The sequence below is a fragment of the Sus scrofa genome, chromosome 5, assembly GCF_054392235.1.
Source record: "Sus scrofa isolate SSC_HxYL_T2T_F1_AM1 chromosome 5, Sscrofa_HxYL_maternal_Yorkshire_Landrace_v2.0, whole genome shotgun sequence".
Taxonomy (NCBI): Eukaryota; Metazoa; Chordata; class Mammalia; order Artiodactyla; family Suidae; genus Sus; species Sus scrofa.
In genome coordinates, this window is record NC_139387.1 from 89,408,367 (window position 1) to 89,424,875 (window position 16,509).

At 38.3% G+C, this 16,509-nt stretch overlaps 1 protein-coding gene across 16 annotated transcripts in view; it reads left to right on the top strand.

Moving 5' to 3' along the window:
• WASHC3 (WASH complex subunit 3) overlaps positions 1-16,509 on the top strand; it is a 130,629-nt gene that overhangs the window by 3,847 nt on the left and 110,273 nt on the right. For all 16 annotated transcript variants that reach the window (XR_014804199.1, XR_014804200.1, XR_014804201.1 and 13 more), the window contains exons 3-4: positions 8,335-8,400; positions 10,916-11,023. Coding sequence is in view for 3 of the 16 variants with exons in the window: in XM_084957378.1 (XP_084813504.1) it covers positions 8,335-8,400; positions 10,916-11,023 (174 nt within the window). In the remaining 13 variants the exon portion in view is untranslated. The remainder of the gene's footprint in view (positions 1-8,334; positions 8,401-10,915; positions 11,024-16,509) is intronic.

Consider the following 16,509-nt stretch of genomic DNA (forward strand, 5'->3'; position numbering starts at 1 on the left):
GCTTATTGCGTGCTAGGCATTGTACTAAGTGCTTTATATGCATTTAAATCATCATATCTCAGCCCTTTGACAGAGGTCTAATTAGCTCTTTATTTTTTATTTAATTTATTTTTATTTTTAATTTTTTTGCTTTTTAGGGCCGCACCTGTGGCACATGGAGGTTCCCAGGCCAGGGGTCTAACAGAGCCACAGCAACGCCAGATCCGAGCCGTGTCCGCGACCTACACCATAGCTTATGGCAACGCTGGATCCTTAACCCACTGAGTGAGGCCAGGGATAGAACCTGCGTCCTCATGGTTCCTAGTTGGATTCGTTTCCACTGTGCCACGATGGGAACTCCTAATTGTCTCTTTTGTAGAATTATAGAAACTGAAATGTAGAGAAGCTTAAATCATTTGCTTAATCATTTATTAATTCACTCACCATATATTTGAGTGCATAGTATTTCTGGCTGCAGTAGCCGCTCTAACTTGCCCACACTTAGCAGCTACAAAGTAAAAGAACTGGGATTTCTACTCTGATCTGTTAATTGGAAAAAACAAAACTGTCTCAGTCTCCTGTTATATTGCACCATACGATCTGAAGAAGAGGCATGTTTACATCATTCTCAAGTGAGAGACAGCAGTGTCTTCTTTAGAGCTATTTTAAAATTTAGATTTGTATTCTCTTCTTTGCTATGCCACATCTATTTGATATAATGCCTTTTTTGATGTGAAAATTTCCAGATGTATAATATATACCCTTCAAACGTGAAGTGCCTTTTTCTCCCAAGTTAAGATCAGTATAGTTTTGCTTGTTTTTTTGTCTTGATTTTTTTTCCTTTTTTGACCACCCCACAGCATGTGGAGTTCCTGAGCTAGGTATCCCATCCAAGCCACGGTTGAGACCTACGCCGCAACTGAGGCAGCAATGGATCCTTTAACCCACTGTGCTGGCCCTGCGTGCTGGCACAGCAGAGACTTCCCTGACTCCATGGCGCTTCTGCAGGAACTCCTGTAGTTTTTTTTGTTTTGTTTTGTTTTGTTTTGTTTTGTCTTCTGTCTTTTGAGGGCTGCACCCTCGGCATATGGAAGTTCCAAGGCTAGGGGTCTAATTGGAGCTGCAGCTGCCAACCTACACCACAGCCACAGCCAAGCCAGATCCGAGATGCATCTGCAACCTATGCCACAGCTTACGGCAACGCCAGATCATTAACCCGCTGAGTGAAGCCAGGGACCAAACCCTCAACCTCGTGGTTCCTAGTCAGATTCGTTTTTGCTGCGCCACGACGGGAACTCTTGAAATGGTTGTTAATTTGTTAATGGTACCTATTAGACCCGTGGTCTTTCTTTAGGTAAGGCCTTAAATAAGAACCAAAACAACTATGTTTCTCTCAATAAAAATGAATCTCAGGGAGTTGCCATCCTGCTCAGCGGAAGCAAATCTGACTAATATCCATGAGGACGCAGGTTCCATCCCTGGCCTCACTCAGTGGGTTAAGGATCCTGCGTTGCCGTGAGCTGTGGTGTAGGTCGCAGGGGCAGCTTGGATCTGGCATGGCTGTGGCTGTGGTGTAGGCCGGCAGCTGTAGCTCTAGTTTAACCCCTAGCTAAGGAACTTCCATATCCCTCAGGTGCAGCCCTGAAAAGCAAAAAATAAAAAATAAGTAAATGAATATATAAATAAAAACTTTTGTGGTACTAGGCTACTTTGACTAGAAGCAGGGCAGGAGAAAAGTTAGAAAACAGAAAAAGCCAAGGAGTTGAATCAGACCCAAGTTACAGAGTTTCTTACCATCATCTCTTCTTCCTTTACAAGTCCCCAGTAAGCATTTCTGTTCTGACCCTAATCAGCAAAATCTTTTGGTAGTCCGCTGGGACTGCACATTTTAAATGGGGGGAAGTGAAGGACAATACCAGTTGTATGCATAGTGCAAATAATACAGCAGAAATTTAACCTTATTGTGGATTTTAAAGGTACTCAACAGACTGGCCAGTCAGGTGTGTTATTTTTGACTCAGAATTGTCAAAATATGGCTAGAATACTAGGGTTTTAGTAATTGTTTTAATATTCTAAAATGTTTCTTTTTAAACAAATCTTTAACTACAGGCAGAAGTGCTGAGAATTTTTACATGACCTAAAAAAAGTTTACAGTGCTCATCTTCTACATGCAATTTTTTAAGCCTACCATCAGACTTAACCTTCAGCCAAATAATGTTTTGCATAAAACCCTATTTACTGCTGCAACTTGTTCAACTGCTTTTATAACTTTTGCAACTGCTGGGCTTAAGTGTCAGATGATTAGTAAAGCCATCAATTGTTTCCCTCTCTGGCTTCTAGGATGCATTTAACCCAAAGTGGTATACCAAGAGGTCCGATATTTTAAACCACTGTGTCTCTTTTAGGGAACTGATGTACACAAACCTGAAATACCACAGTATTTTTGTTTGCACGTTCAACTATTAACTCCATACTCCTTCTTTTGTCTTCTTTTCCTCATGAATAAAATGTGCTGCCTTAAGAATAGGTGAGTGATACATCATGAAGTTTTCAGCTTATCGACAAGCTAGTCCCTGTAAATCCTTATAAAGAGGATGGTAAATGGGTAGGAAAGATTGTTAAATTTCTATTTGCTCTCTGCTGAAACTTTCAAAGGTGGGGACAGTTTCTGTTATTGATCATGTTATCTATAATATATCCATAGTCATATATACTTCAGAGTAGAGCTTCTTAAGTGGTTCCAGGGGACATCTGGCAGTGTTTAGAGATGTTTTTAACTGTCACAATTAGGGAGTTTTTGTGGCATTTAGTGGATAACATTTAGAGAGTCTGCTAAATATCCTATAGTGCACCAGATAGCCTGCAAAACAAAGAATTACTCAGCCCAGATTATCAATAAAGCCAAGGTTGAGAAACCTATTTTATGGTGGTCGTAGGGGATTAGAAAGAAAATGCATAAGACATAAATATTTTGGAAAGGAGCTTCAGGAGTTCAGTGGTAGCTCAGTGAGTTAAGGATCTGGTATTGTCATTGCATCGGCCAGGGTCTCTGCTGTTGCACAGGTCAGTCTCTGGGCCAGGAACTTCCACATGCCTCAGGCATGGCCACAGAAAAAGAGATGGAGGGAGGAAGGAAGAAGCTTCAGCAGCTCATAAATGAAGCCAGGTATATTTTGTCAAGTGACAATGGTCTAAAAAATACATATTTATGGGTGTTATAGCAGTAATTACATGGGAACAGTTTCAAAAGCATTATGCTGGAGTTTCCATCATGGCACAGCGGAAATGAATCCGACTGGGAACCATGAGGTTGCGGGTTCGATCCCTGGCCTCGCGCAATGGGTTATGGATCCGGCATTGCCGTGAGCTGTGGTGTAGGTTGCAGATGCGGCTCGGATCCCACGTTGCTGTGGCTGTGGCGTAGGCCAGCAGTTGTAGCTCTGACTGGACCTCTAGCCTGGGAACTGCCATATGCTGCAGGTGTGGCCCTAAAAAAAAGACACACACATACAAAAAGATAAAAAAAAATTATGCTGAATAATCTTTGAAAAGCAGAGATTCTTAATTGTGCTGAGGATCCTTTGGCACTTTAGTGAAATGAAATTAGTGTTTTTAAATGTATAAAATAAAGTGTGTACAATTACAAAAGAAACCAATTACATACTTTAAAAACCTCAAAATTGTGACATTATATGTCACAACTGTCCTTTATTAAAGCATTAAATACTTATAACTTGTCCTTTATTAAAGCATTAGATTGTATATTTAATATTAGACTCCCCAAAACTAGCTCTAGAGAAGACAGATAATACCTTTATGGATAATTTAAAAAACACTGTTCATCCATAGCGAAGATCTTCCTTAACCAAGAAGAAGAGCCTTTTGTCAATCTGATTTTGAGATCATTTGCATAGTGGTTCTAAACTTGGGATACATTAACTTGGATGGGGAAAATCATCTCTTTTTTTCACCTCTGATTTAAATTTCACATTTTCTTTAAATCTTGTCAACAAAAATCATAGTAGTATTAGGACCTAGGACTCTCAACAACAGAAAGCACAGTTTTTTAAATTATTATTAAATTGCAGTTGTTTCAGGAGTTCCTGTCGTGGCTCAGGAGAAATAAACCCGACCGGTATCCATGAGGATGCATATTAGATTCCTGGCCTCTCTCAGTGGGTTAAGGATCTGGCATTGCTGTGACTGTGGCCTCTGTGACTGTGGCCTAGGCCAGCAGCTACAGCTCCAATTCCATCCCTAGCCTGGGAACCTCCATATGCAGATGCGGCCCTATAAAAGACCAAATAATAAATAAATAAATAAATAAATAAATAAATAAAAAGTTACAGTTGTTTCAGACTTTTTTTTTTTTTTTTTTGGTATTTTTATCTTTTCTAGGGCTGCTCCTGGGTCACATGGAAGTTCCTAGGCTAGGGGGTCTAATCGGAGCTGTAGCTGCCAGCCACAGCCACAGCCACAGCAATGGGATCCGAGCTGTGTCTGTGACCCACACCACAGCTCATGGCAACGCTGGATCCCCAACCCACTGAGCGAGGCCAGGGATTGAACCCACAACCCCATGGTTTCCAGTTGGATTCGTTAACCACTGAGTCATGATGGGAACTCCTGTTTTGGACTTCTTATACTTCACTGTTACCATTGTTACTAGATATCAAGAATATTTAGATAAATTATTACAAGTTAAAATATATTGATGCTTAGATCAATGTCTTTCATATCTTACATGGATAAATCATTCATATAATCTTGTTTATTAAAAAAATACGTTATTTCATGTTGGTTAGGTTTCGATAATAGTAGATGAAAGTAGATAAAATCAGTGCCAAAGCAAAAGATTGACATACCAGATGAATCTGCACCCCCTTAAAATTAAGAATTACTGCCCTAGGAAGTAAAAGTTTTTGTCTTACAATCCTCCTGGTCTTCCTTATCAACAAGTAGGTTTCCAAATAAACATTCCATCCTTTTTCCCTTATTTATTAAGACTTTGCCTATCCTGTATGAATATTTGAGGATAACTTATTATCTTACCGTGAAAAAATTTTAATACTTTTTGTTTGTTTGTTTTTTCTTTTTGTCTTTTCTAGGGCCGCACCCGCGACATATGTAGGTTCCCAGACTAGGGGTCAAATTGGAGCTATAGCCACCAGCCTTCGCCAGAACCACAGCAATGCCAGATCTGAGCCGCATCTGCGACCTACACCACAGCTCATGGCAACGCCAGATCCTTAACCCATTGAGCGAGACCAGAGATTGAACCCATAACTTCATGGTTCCTAGTTGAGTTCCTTAACAGCTGAGCCATGACAGGAACGTCTAATACTTATTTTTTAATAATTCCAGATAAACAGCATCTGTTTTAGGAAATTTGATCATAAAAATCTGATTCTCAATATTCAACACAGTAGCATCTTAATATTAGTGAAAAGCAGATTGATCACTTACTAGCTTTGAATAACAAAAATTCTATCTGTACAGTACTCAAGAATTTTCCATGTTTTTAAAAAAGTTAAACTCCATTTTTTTAGAGCACTTTTACATTCACAGCAAAACTGACCAGAATATGTTAAGTTCCCATTTATTCCCTGACCCCGCCTCCCACCTCATATGCACAACTTGCCCCATCATCAATACCCCCCAGCAGTGTGTGCTACATTTGTTACAGTCAGTCTGTTACCGTCTACATGGACATTAGCACCCTGAGCCTATGGTGTCCCGCTTTAACAAGGGGAAATTCTTTCAAACATAGTATATAGAGTTGAAATGTTTGAGTTCATTTTATTTTATTTGTATAAAGACTCAGTTTTCTCATTGTTAAAACTGGCATTATAATAGTTCCTAGAGTTGGTGAAGATTTCAAATGATATGTTGCGTATACAGTGTAGCACAGTAAAGTAAATGCTCAAATGTTTACAATGATGATTATTGCTTAAAAGTACATGCTTATATATATATTGAAACAAATTAATTTTCAGTTCATGTTCTTGTTTCTTTTTCTGTGTTCACTTATTATAATCAAACCAGCATATGCATTTTAAATAAGTTAAAAATTATCAGAGTTCCCGTCATGGCTCAGCGGAAACAAATCTGACTAGTATGCATGAGGATACAGGTTTGATCCCCGGCCTTGCTAAGTGGATTAAGGATGCAGTGTTACTTTGAGCTGTGATGTAGGTCACAGATGTGGCATTGCTGTTGCTGTGGCATAGGCCAGCAGCTGCAGCTCCAATTCAACACCTACCCTGGGAACTTCCATATGCCGAGGGTGTGGCCCTGAAAAGACAAAAAAAAAAAAAGAAAAGAAAATGAAAAATTACCATTCACTTTATAAATTAATTTCCATGATTTTCAGGAAAACACCTTTAAATGGGAGAGGAATTTATCCATATAATATTTATAAACCTGTGCTTATATTTACATCAGAGTTTTATGTGAACAAATCCTAGAAATCAAGATTAAACTTAGCTTCGAATACCATTAAAACTAGATTCTAATGTTTTTAAATTACATCTTCGTATATATATCAAGATGCTCATGTTAAAAATAATGATCGGAGTTCCCATCGTGGCTCAGAGGGTTAAGAACGACTTGACATAGTGTCCGTGAGGATGTGGGTTTGATCTCTGGCCTTGCTCAGTAAGTTAAGGATCTGTCATTGCTGCAAGCTAGGTCTTCGATGTGGCTTGGATCTGGTATGCCATGGTGGTGGCATAGGCTGGCAGCTGCAGCTGCAATTTGACCCTTAGCCCAGGAACTTCCATATGCTGCAGGTGTGGCTATGAAAAGGGAAAAAAAAGTGTCTTGTGGAGTTCCTACTGTGGTGCAGTAGGTCAAGAATCTGACTGTTCAGGCTTGGGTCACTGCAGAGGCTTGGGTTCAATTCTGGCCCAGTGCAGTGGGTTAAAGGGTCCAGCATTGCAACAGTTGTGGCTCAGATTCAGTCCCTGGCCCGGGAACTTCCATATGCTGTGGGTGCAGCCTATAAAGAAGAAGAAGAAAAAAAAAGTCTTGTGAAGAAGCACTAACTACTCTGTGGTTGCTTTCAGTTTTCCCCCCCTCTAAATGTGGGCAAAATGACCATTTCTTGGGGTGTTAAAATTCTTCTTATGAATTAGTATCTTGGCAATATCCCAGAAAGCAATCAGAATGCCTCACGTCTGTAGATGAGCCAGCTGCTCATTGACTATGTTACTGAATAGAATAATGTTTAGGATTATGGAGTTTTAAATAAATTCGTATGGATCGTATAATAAGATGTTACTTATATTTGTGTGGGAGTATATAGTATGACTAATTGTACAGAATAGACTGTGCTAAGTTCTGGTTTGGTTTATCTTGGATTTCGATGGCATATTGATTTCTTTTGCTCTTTTAGTGTTGTAATTTCTCTCTCTCTCTCTCTCTCTCTCTCTCTCTCTCTCTCTCTCTTTTTTTCCCACTGCACCTGAGGCATGTGGAAGTTCCTGGGCTAGGGATCAAACCTGCACCACAGTTGTGACCTGCACCACAGGTGTGGCAATGCTGGATCCTTAACCTGCTGCACCACAAGGGAACTTCCTCTCTTTGTTTAAATTCTTTCCATTATTAACTACTCATCTTCCAATTTCATCGTTTTTTACTTTCTTGAAAAGTTTGAATTTGGGACTAATTGTGTATATTTATGTGTCATTTACAGAGGCAGATACTGTTCTAGGATATTTTGAGCTGTTTTTTGTTTTCTATGAAGAATTCTTCTTCAACAAATAATTATTAAGCTCCCTTTAAGTGCCAGGTACTGTTCTGGGCACTAGAGGTATAGCAGTAAATAAAAAACTCTGTCCTCAGGGGTTCCCGTCATGGCTCAGCAGTAATGAACCTGACTAGTATCCACGAGGACGTGGGTTCAATCCCGGTCTTGCTCAGTGGGTTAAGGATCCGGTGTTGCTGTGAACTGTGGCATAGGCCGACAGCTACAGCTTTGATTTGAACCCTAGCCTGGGAACTTCTATAGGCACCCCCCCCCAAAAAAAAAGGGCAAAAAAAAAATTCTGTCTTCAGAGGAATTAACATTTTGTTCCCAGTGATTGATTATGGCTCTGATAATGAGCTTAATAAGGCTGAGAATATGACTTTTTCTTCTCTGTGAATAAAGTTTTTATAAAATAACCATGAAGTGTGCTAGAGGAGATACTAGAATACTCGAGTTTCCATTCTCATGTAAGAGAGTAGTGAATTAGAAAATCACAAATATTTAAACCATAGTTTTTACTGTTTTCAGATCTTCCCTTTGTTATCCTTGTTAACAATTTATTTTAATTAGACTTTATTCTTTTGTTTCTAATCTTTGTTTTTCAGAAACTGGCAGACCTTTCTCTTCGAATCCAGCAAATTGAAACAACTCTCAATATTTTAGATGCAAAGGTTTGTATTTCTGAATAATTTGTAGGATAAACTTTTCTCCACATATACCAACTTTCTTAGTCATACTTAACTTTATGTTTAGGAATTAATTCAGTCATACTTAACTTTGTGCTTAGGAATTAATTCAGTTTATTTATTTACTTTTTTATTTATCTTTGCTTTTTAGGGATGCTCCTGCGGCATATGGAAGTTCCCAGGCCAGAGGTTGAATCCTAGCTACAACTGCCAGCCTACGCCACAGCAATGTGGGATCTGAGCCACATCTGTGACCTACATCATAGCTCATGGCAACATGGATGCTTAATGCACTGAGTGAGGCCAAGGATCAAACCTGCATCCTCATGTATACTAGTTGGGTTTGTTTCTGCTGAGCCACGTTGAGAACTACAGAATTAATTCAGTTTAGTTCCTGCATCCATGAGCAACTCTGGATCGTTAACTCACTGCCACAGGCCAGAGATCAGACCTACATCTTGGCACTCCCAAGATGCTGCAGATCCCATTGCACCACAGCTAGAACTCCTTTGTTTTTTATATTATAATTTCAAAGGAAATGATGTTCATTATGAATCATTGACTGAATGTTTTTAAATGTACACATGGGTCGTAGAGTTCCTGCCAAGGCACAGTGGGTAAAAGGGTCCAACTGTGATGGTTCAGGTTGCTGCTGAGGTGTGGGTACGATCCCCAGCCCAGTGCAGCAGTGAAGTACATCACAGTTGCGGCTTGGATTCAGTCCCTGGCCTGGGAACTTCCATGTACTGCAGATATGACCATAAAATTTAAAAAGTAAAAAAGTTACACATGGGAGTTCCCGTCATGGCGCAGTGGTTAATGAATCCGACTAGGAACCATGAGGTTGTGGGTTCGATCCCTGGCCTTGCCCAGTGGGTTAACGATCCAGCGTTGCCGTGAGCTGTGATGTAGGTTGCGGACTCGGCTTGGATCCCGAGTTGCTGTGGCTCTGGCATAGGCTGGCAGCTACAGCTCCGATTGGACCCCTAGCCTGGAAACCTCCATATGCCGCGGGAGCGGCCCAAAGAAATAGCAAAAAGACCAAAAAAAAAAAAAAAAAATTGATCTTAAAAAATATTAAATATTTATAAGGCAGTGAATGACTAGTTTCTCTTAGCATAAGAATCAGAACGTCTTGGAGTTCCTGTCATGGCGCAGGGGAAACGAATCCGACTAGGAACCATGAGATTGTGGGTTCAATCCCTGACCTCGCTCAGTGGGTTAAGGATCTGGCATTGCTATGAGCTGTGGTGTAGGTTGCAGACACGGCTCGGATCTGGCATTGATGTGGCTGTAGCGTAGGCCTGCAGCTATGACTCCAACTGGACCCCGAGCCTGGGAACCTCCATATGGGTTCACCCATACAAAGCAAAAAAAAAAGAGAATCAGAAGGTCTACTTTGTTCTTTCTCCATCATCCTGTGGACTTCAGCCACTATATTTCTCCCAGAACATTTCTCTAGCTTGGGGTTTAGGACACCAGCCTTGAATGTGTTCAAGATAGTCTCTTAGCAGCCATATCCACTTTTGAAACTGTTTGGGCTGTAGCCACTGCGCTAAATACTGTCATCAGTCAACAGTTCTCAATATTACTGCTTCAGATCTTATTACCATTGGTTTTTCATTATTCTTTGTTATGAATATTTGTCTTATTTTAACGTTTGTGGAATTTTTAAGTTAGGGTCCAAGGTCACAAGTCAAGTTACCATATGGACAGGATAACTGTAATTATTTCCATGGCCATAGAGTTAATATTCAAAGTTAGCCAAACATTTGACGAATGTATATCATTGATATCAAAATGAAATCAGAAAAGAGGGTTTACATGGATCTTTCAAATTCAGTGTGAAAGGCTCAACCACTGACAACATGCTTATCTTTTGTGTATGAAAAATAATACATTTTAGTAACACTGAGTGATGTTACTAGAGAAAGAAAAAAGGAAAAAAAAAAGAACTGCATCATAAATTGAAATGTGGCAAGAGCTTTTTCATTTCCTAGATTATTCAAACTTAAAATGTGCTACAAAGCATTCTGGAGGGGTGGTAGGTAAAAAAATGTGTTTAATAAAAATATGTTTACAGTTTTGTGAGGTAAGGTTTCTTATCCCCACTTTATAGGTGAGAAAATTGAAGACAAGGAAAATTTACACAGGGCTACATATTTTGTGACTTAAACCTCGGCAATCTGACTCCAAAGCCCATGCTCTCTTTCCTTACACTAGGATTTCTAATATTTTAAAAGTAATTCCTGATAAAGGATGGTAACGAGCAAAATTAGACTAGTGAGAAATTCTTCAAAAATATTTTATTTGTGAATGCCTTTTACTTTTAAGTAGTTTATGTCATGGAGAACTTCAACCAAAGATGAGATTTTATAAACCAATTTCTCTAAGTTTAAAAACTCAAGAGAGTTATTCAAAACACCTAAGACTCAGAAACTTACTGTATTTAAAGACTTAATATTATCCTCATATAACAACATTAATTTTCTTTTCTCAGTTGTCATCTATCCCAGGCCTAGATGATGTCACATTTGAAGTATCTCCTATAAGTGTCACTAGGATCACAAATGAATCACATTCTGAAACCACTTCAGAGCAATTACAGGTAAGTATTTAAGTTCCAGGAAACATAAGCAGATCTTGGTTGAACCAGAGAGACCCTAAGCAGCAGGTTTAAAGAAAGAAGTTAAATAAAAATGTAACACTGAATAGTAACATTTTAAAACCTTAAGATAGGGAGTTCCTGTCCTGGCTCAGCAGAAATAAACCTGACTAGTATCCATGAGGACACGGAGTAGATCCCTGGCCTCTCAGTGGGTTAAGGATCTGACCTTGCCGTGGTATTGCTGCGAGCAGATGCAGCTCAGAACCCGAGTTGCTGTGGCTGTGGCATAGGCCAGCAGTTACAGCTCTGATTTGATCCCTAACCTGGGAACCTCCATATGCTCAAAAAAAATTTAAAAATAATAAAAAATGAAAGGTTAAGATAGAAAATGAGGTTTGAGGAGTTCCTTGGTGGCCTAGTGGTTAAGGATCTAGTGTTGACACTGCTGTGTTACGGGTTTGACCCCTGGCCCAAGGCACTTCTGTATGCCATAGCATGGCCAGAAAAAAAGGAAAATGAGGTTTGAAAAAAATTACTAGCTTTTAATTTTGTTATATTGATGGGCTTCCTGAAGTTAGTATTTTTCTTGCTTATAGAAAAGAAAACTGATCTATTAAAAGGATTAGGAAAAATCTTGATGACAGTTATTTTCTTCAAGTTCACTGTGGAAATTTTTTCTCAGTTCTTATAAGAAATGTGCCTTTTAAATGTTTTATTATAAAAACTATTTCAAACATACACAAAAATAGAATATTACAGTGAATTCCCAGATGCACATTATCTGGATTCACCAGTTAAAATTTTATTGAAATTTGCTTCATCTATCTTTTTTGTCGCTTACTGAAGTGAATCCCAGGCTTCATGTCATTTTACCTGTGTAATTCTTAGAGCATCTGTGAAAAGTTCTGACGTTTTCTTGTAGAACCACAATTCCTTTATCATATACAATGTAATTAACATTAATCCCTTAGTAATATCTAACCCCTTGTTAACAAATTCTGCTCCATGAACCCTCAGCATAGGCATTACCTGTGCGCTTGTTAGGAATGTGGATCTCAGGTTCTACCCCAAACTTACTGAGTCAGAATCTGCATTTTAATAATTTCCCTCCGTGATTTGTAGACTCTTGAAATCTGAGAGATCCTGATCTAAGAAATACCAATTGTCTAAAAAGTTTTTGGGGAGTTAACTTATTCAAATCAGCATCCTAGTAATGGCTATGCTTTATGTTTCTTATGGCTTAACGTTCATTTATGCAGTTTATGAATTTAAATTTTATATTTTTATTTCAAGTAATAAAATTCTTCATTATTTAAAAACAATCTCTAATGTATCTCAGTGAGGTATTAAAATCCAAAATAAAATAACCACTAAAATGGTGGTCTAACAAGTAATACTGAATAAGCAGACTCCTTATATATATGGAATTCTGCATTTGTACCTGGAGGTACTTTTCACAGGATATTTTTTCTTTTTCTTTTTTTCTTTTTTTTTTTATTAATAGAAACTCTATTCATAATGGTCAAAGACTGGAAGTAATCCAGAAGTTCTTGAACAGGTTAATGATTAAACAAACTGGTACACCATACCATAGACTACTACTAAGCAATAAAAAGGAATGAGGTACAGCTACATGCAACAACCTGGATGAAACTCGAGAGAATTATGCTGAGTGAAAAAAGCCAATCCCAAAGGTTATATACTGTATGATTCTATTTATATAACATTTTTTTGTCTCTTTAGGGCCGCACCCGTGGCATATGGACGTTCCCAGGCTAGGGGTTGAATTACAGCTGTAGCTGCTGGTCTGTGCCACACCAATACCAGAACCAAGCCGTGTCTGCAACCTCACAGGATATTTTTTAGATCATGGTGGTGTTGACCATGACAATTCCTAATATGTAAAGGTTGCTTCCTGTGCGTGAGGCATGCCAAGTGCTTTTAATAAATTAACACCTTTTTTTTTTTTTTTTTTGCTTTGTGTGGCCGCACCTGAGGCATATGGAAGTTCCTAGGATAGGGGTCGAATCAGAGCTACAGCTGCCAGCCTACGCCACAGCAATACAGGATTCAAGCTGCATCTGTGACCTATACTACAGCTCATGGCAACACTGGTTCCTTAACGCACTGATCGAGGCCTGGGATGGAACCCACAACCTCGTGGCTCCTAGTCTGATTGTTTCCCCTGTGCCGCAACCGAACTCCTAAATTAACACATTTGATTCTTATAACAGCCCTATGAAGTAAATACTCTTATTGGTTCTACTTTATAGATGTGTCAAATGAGGTAGGCAGAGGTTAAGTAACTTGCTGAAGGTCAAAAAATAAGTGTAAGAGCTGGAATTTTAACCCAGCCCATCTGGTGCCAAAAGTCCTAGCTCTTACCTGCCTACTGCAGTGTCTCCAACACCTGTGTTGAATTTATTAAACATATTGAACACATGTGGCACAAGGCCCTGTGTAAGGAGCCATAAATTTAGATATGGAAGTATTTAGGGAATGAATTAAATGACTGTTTAGATATTAGAAAAGTAAACATCCACTTCATATAACAAATTACATTTGATGGCCACTGGAATACATATAATATATGAGGAAATCCAGAAGTTTAACTTTACAAGGTTTTTTTTTTCAATTAAATATGAACCCATCCCTTTTCTAAAACAAGGCATATGTAAAAAATATTAAATATTTCCACTCTACCTAGTAGTTATTTTTTGGTGGAAGTTCCCAGGCTAGAGACTGAATCAGAACTACAGTTGCCCGCCTACACCACAGCCAAAGCAACACCTGATCCAAGCCCCATGTGCAACCTACACCATAGCTCATGGCAATGCCAGATGATTAACCCACTGAGCGAGGTCAGGGATCGAACCCATGTCCTCATGGACACTAGTTGGGTTTGTTACTGCTGAACCACAACGGGCTAACTTTTAGTATTAATTTTTAATTAATTAATATTAACTTTTAATATTAATTTTTCTCGATTTTATCATGCATATATTTTAAAACATGCAGTTGTGTTGGTATTGCCTATGTAAAGTTTCAAAAAGTGATTATGAATAATCACAGCTGAATTATCTAAAATTCAGAATGACCTGATATTCTGGCATTTTTATTTAAAAATTATATATTAATTCATTTGGAAGATTTGTGAAGTGCTGTTGGCTTCATGAGTTTAGAAAAAATGTCAAGTTGTGGGGTGTTTAGCTTAATAAAATAACTATTCAACATGTTCTTAATATTAAAAGCAACTTTTTATTTCTTCTCCCTTGTTTTTAACTGGTATATTTTATGTAAAATATTTTGAAATGGATTGAAGTATTGCTTAACACAGAATTTCCATTGACATTATACTCATCTCACTTATCAGACAAAAGATAACCATGTACTTTTAAAAAAATCATCCATTCATTGCAATCTCTGTATGTAAGTCAGAGACCCAAGGTTTGCATACTGATTTTTCTGCAACTTTAATTTCATGGTTCAGATCTTATCATTACTCACAATAGAACAGCCGTTTGTGCAGATCGAGATTAGTTTGAGAATAAAATGAAGGACAGTTGAGAGATATGATAGAGGATTTAATGGATCATTCAAATAGCAAAGGTGTAAGACCTGATGTAATTAAACCTTGTTGAGGTCTTGTTATTAGGCCAAAGTTAAAGGCTCAGTTTTGAAGTCTTTTGGTCCTAAATGTAATTATCATTTGCTCCATTGTGTTACTGTATGTTTATTGTCCATAATTTAAAAAAAAACTTATTCTTGTTTAAATTTTTTATTTAATTAAATGTCTTGGGCTTTTTGTAACAATGTATTTTACAGATGAATATATATATATAATATATGCTCATTTTTTACATTTGACATGGTTATGTAACAGGGGTAACCTAAAGAATTTTGGGGGAGTTCACGTCGTGGCTCAGCAGAAATGAATCTCACTAGCATCCATGAGGACGCAGGTTTGATCCCTGTCCTCGCTCAGTGGGTTAAGGATCCGGTGTTACCATAAGCTGGGGTGTAGGTCGCAGACAAGGCTCGGATCTGGAATTGCTGTGGCTGTGGCTTAGAGTGGCAGCTACAACTCCAACTGGACCCCTAGCCTGGGAAACTCCGTATGTTGCAGGTGCAGCCCTAAAAAGCAAAAAAAAAAAAAAGAATTTTTTGGCTGTTTTACTTGCTTCAGCATTTATAACATATTTAATTTATGTTTGAATTATCTTAGGAAAAACCTTAATATATAATTCATATTCTAAAATCTGAGTACTTAAAGATATTTCTTGATTTAGCTATATGTCAGCATAGATATGTATACATAAAATCAACTTCATTCTGTTAAGGAACATTCTTTTTTTTTTTTTTTTTTGTCTTTTTGCCTTTTCTAGGGCTGCTCTCGTGGCATATGGAGATTCCCAGGCTAGGGGTTTAATCGGAGCTGTAGCTGCTGGCCTACTCCACAGCCCACGGCAACTCTGGATTCTTAACCCACTAGCAAGGCCAGGGATCGAACCTGCAACCACATGGTTCCTAGTTGGGTTCGTTAACCACTGAGCCACGATGGGAACTCCTTAAGGAACATAGTCTTAATTCTCATATACAGATAAGAGTGAGAATCCATCAAGTAAACCTACTCTGAATGTTCAGGTTTATAGACAAATCAAGAACTGTATACAGACAGTTGTAGCTTTGTGCTTAAGTGAAGATAGATTTGTGTTGTGGACAGGTTTCAGTTAACACGATACCATGCAAAGTGAGAACTGCCCATATGATAATAACTTTGAATCTAGAAAGACCATTCCTCAGTATTCTTCATTATTATAAGTAGTATTTAGTGTTTATAATCTTCATCACTCGGTAGAGAACGTTAATAATTCCATCAGTAGCTGAAATATACAGAAACAGATAATTTTGTCTAAGAAATGGGCTTCTCTTTCACAGATTCTCCAGGCATTGTCTTTACAGATGTTAGAATAGCCATATACACTTAGAACAGGAGTATTCAAAAAATGAGATGGTATTATGTAGATGGTACCTAGAGAATCCATTTTCTGTCCACTGCAGTTGAACAATTGACAAATCAAATAGTTTTATTAAAAGCTTTAGTAAAATCATAGGTCCATCAATAATTATGTTTTATATCAGCACTTGGGAAAGTAAAACAGAATTCTAACTTTTTTTTTTTTTTGTCTTTAGGGCTGCACCCATGGCATATGGAGGTTTCCAGGCTAGGAGTTGAATCAGAGCTGCAGATGCCAACCTATGCCACAGCCATAGCAATGCAGGATTTGAGGCACATCTTCGATCTACACCACAGCTCATGGCAACGCTGGATCCTTAACCCACTGAGTGAGGTCAGGGATAGAACCTGCATCCTCATGGATGCTAGTAAGAATCCTTTCCGCTGAACCATAATGGGAACTCCAGAATTCTAATTTTTTAATGCCATGAATATATTTGCATTTTTTAAGAAATAATATAGTGTTGAT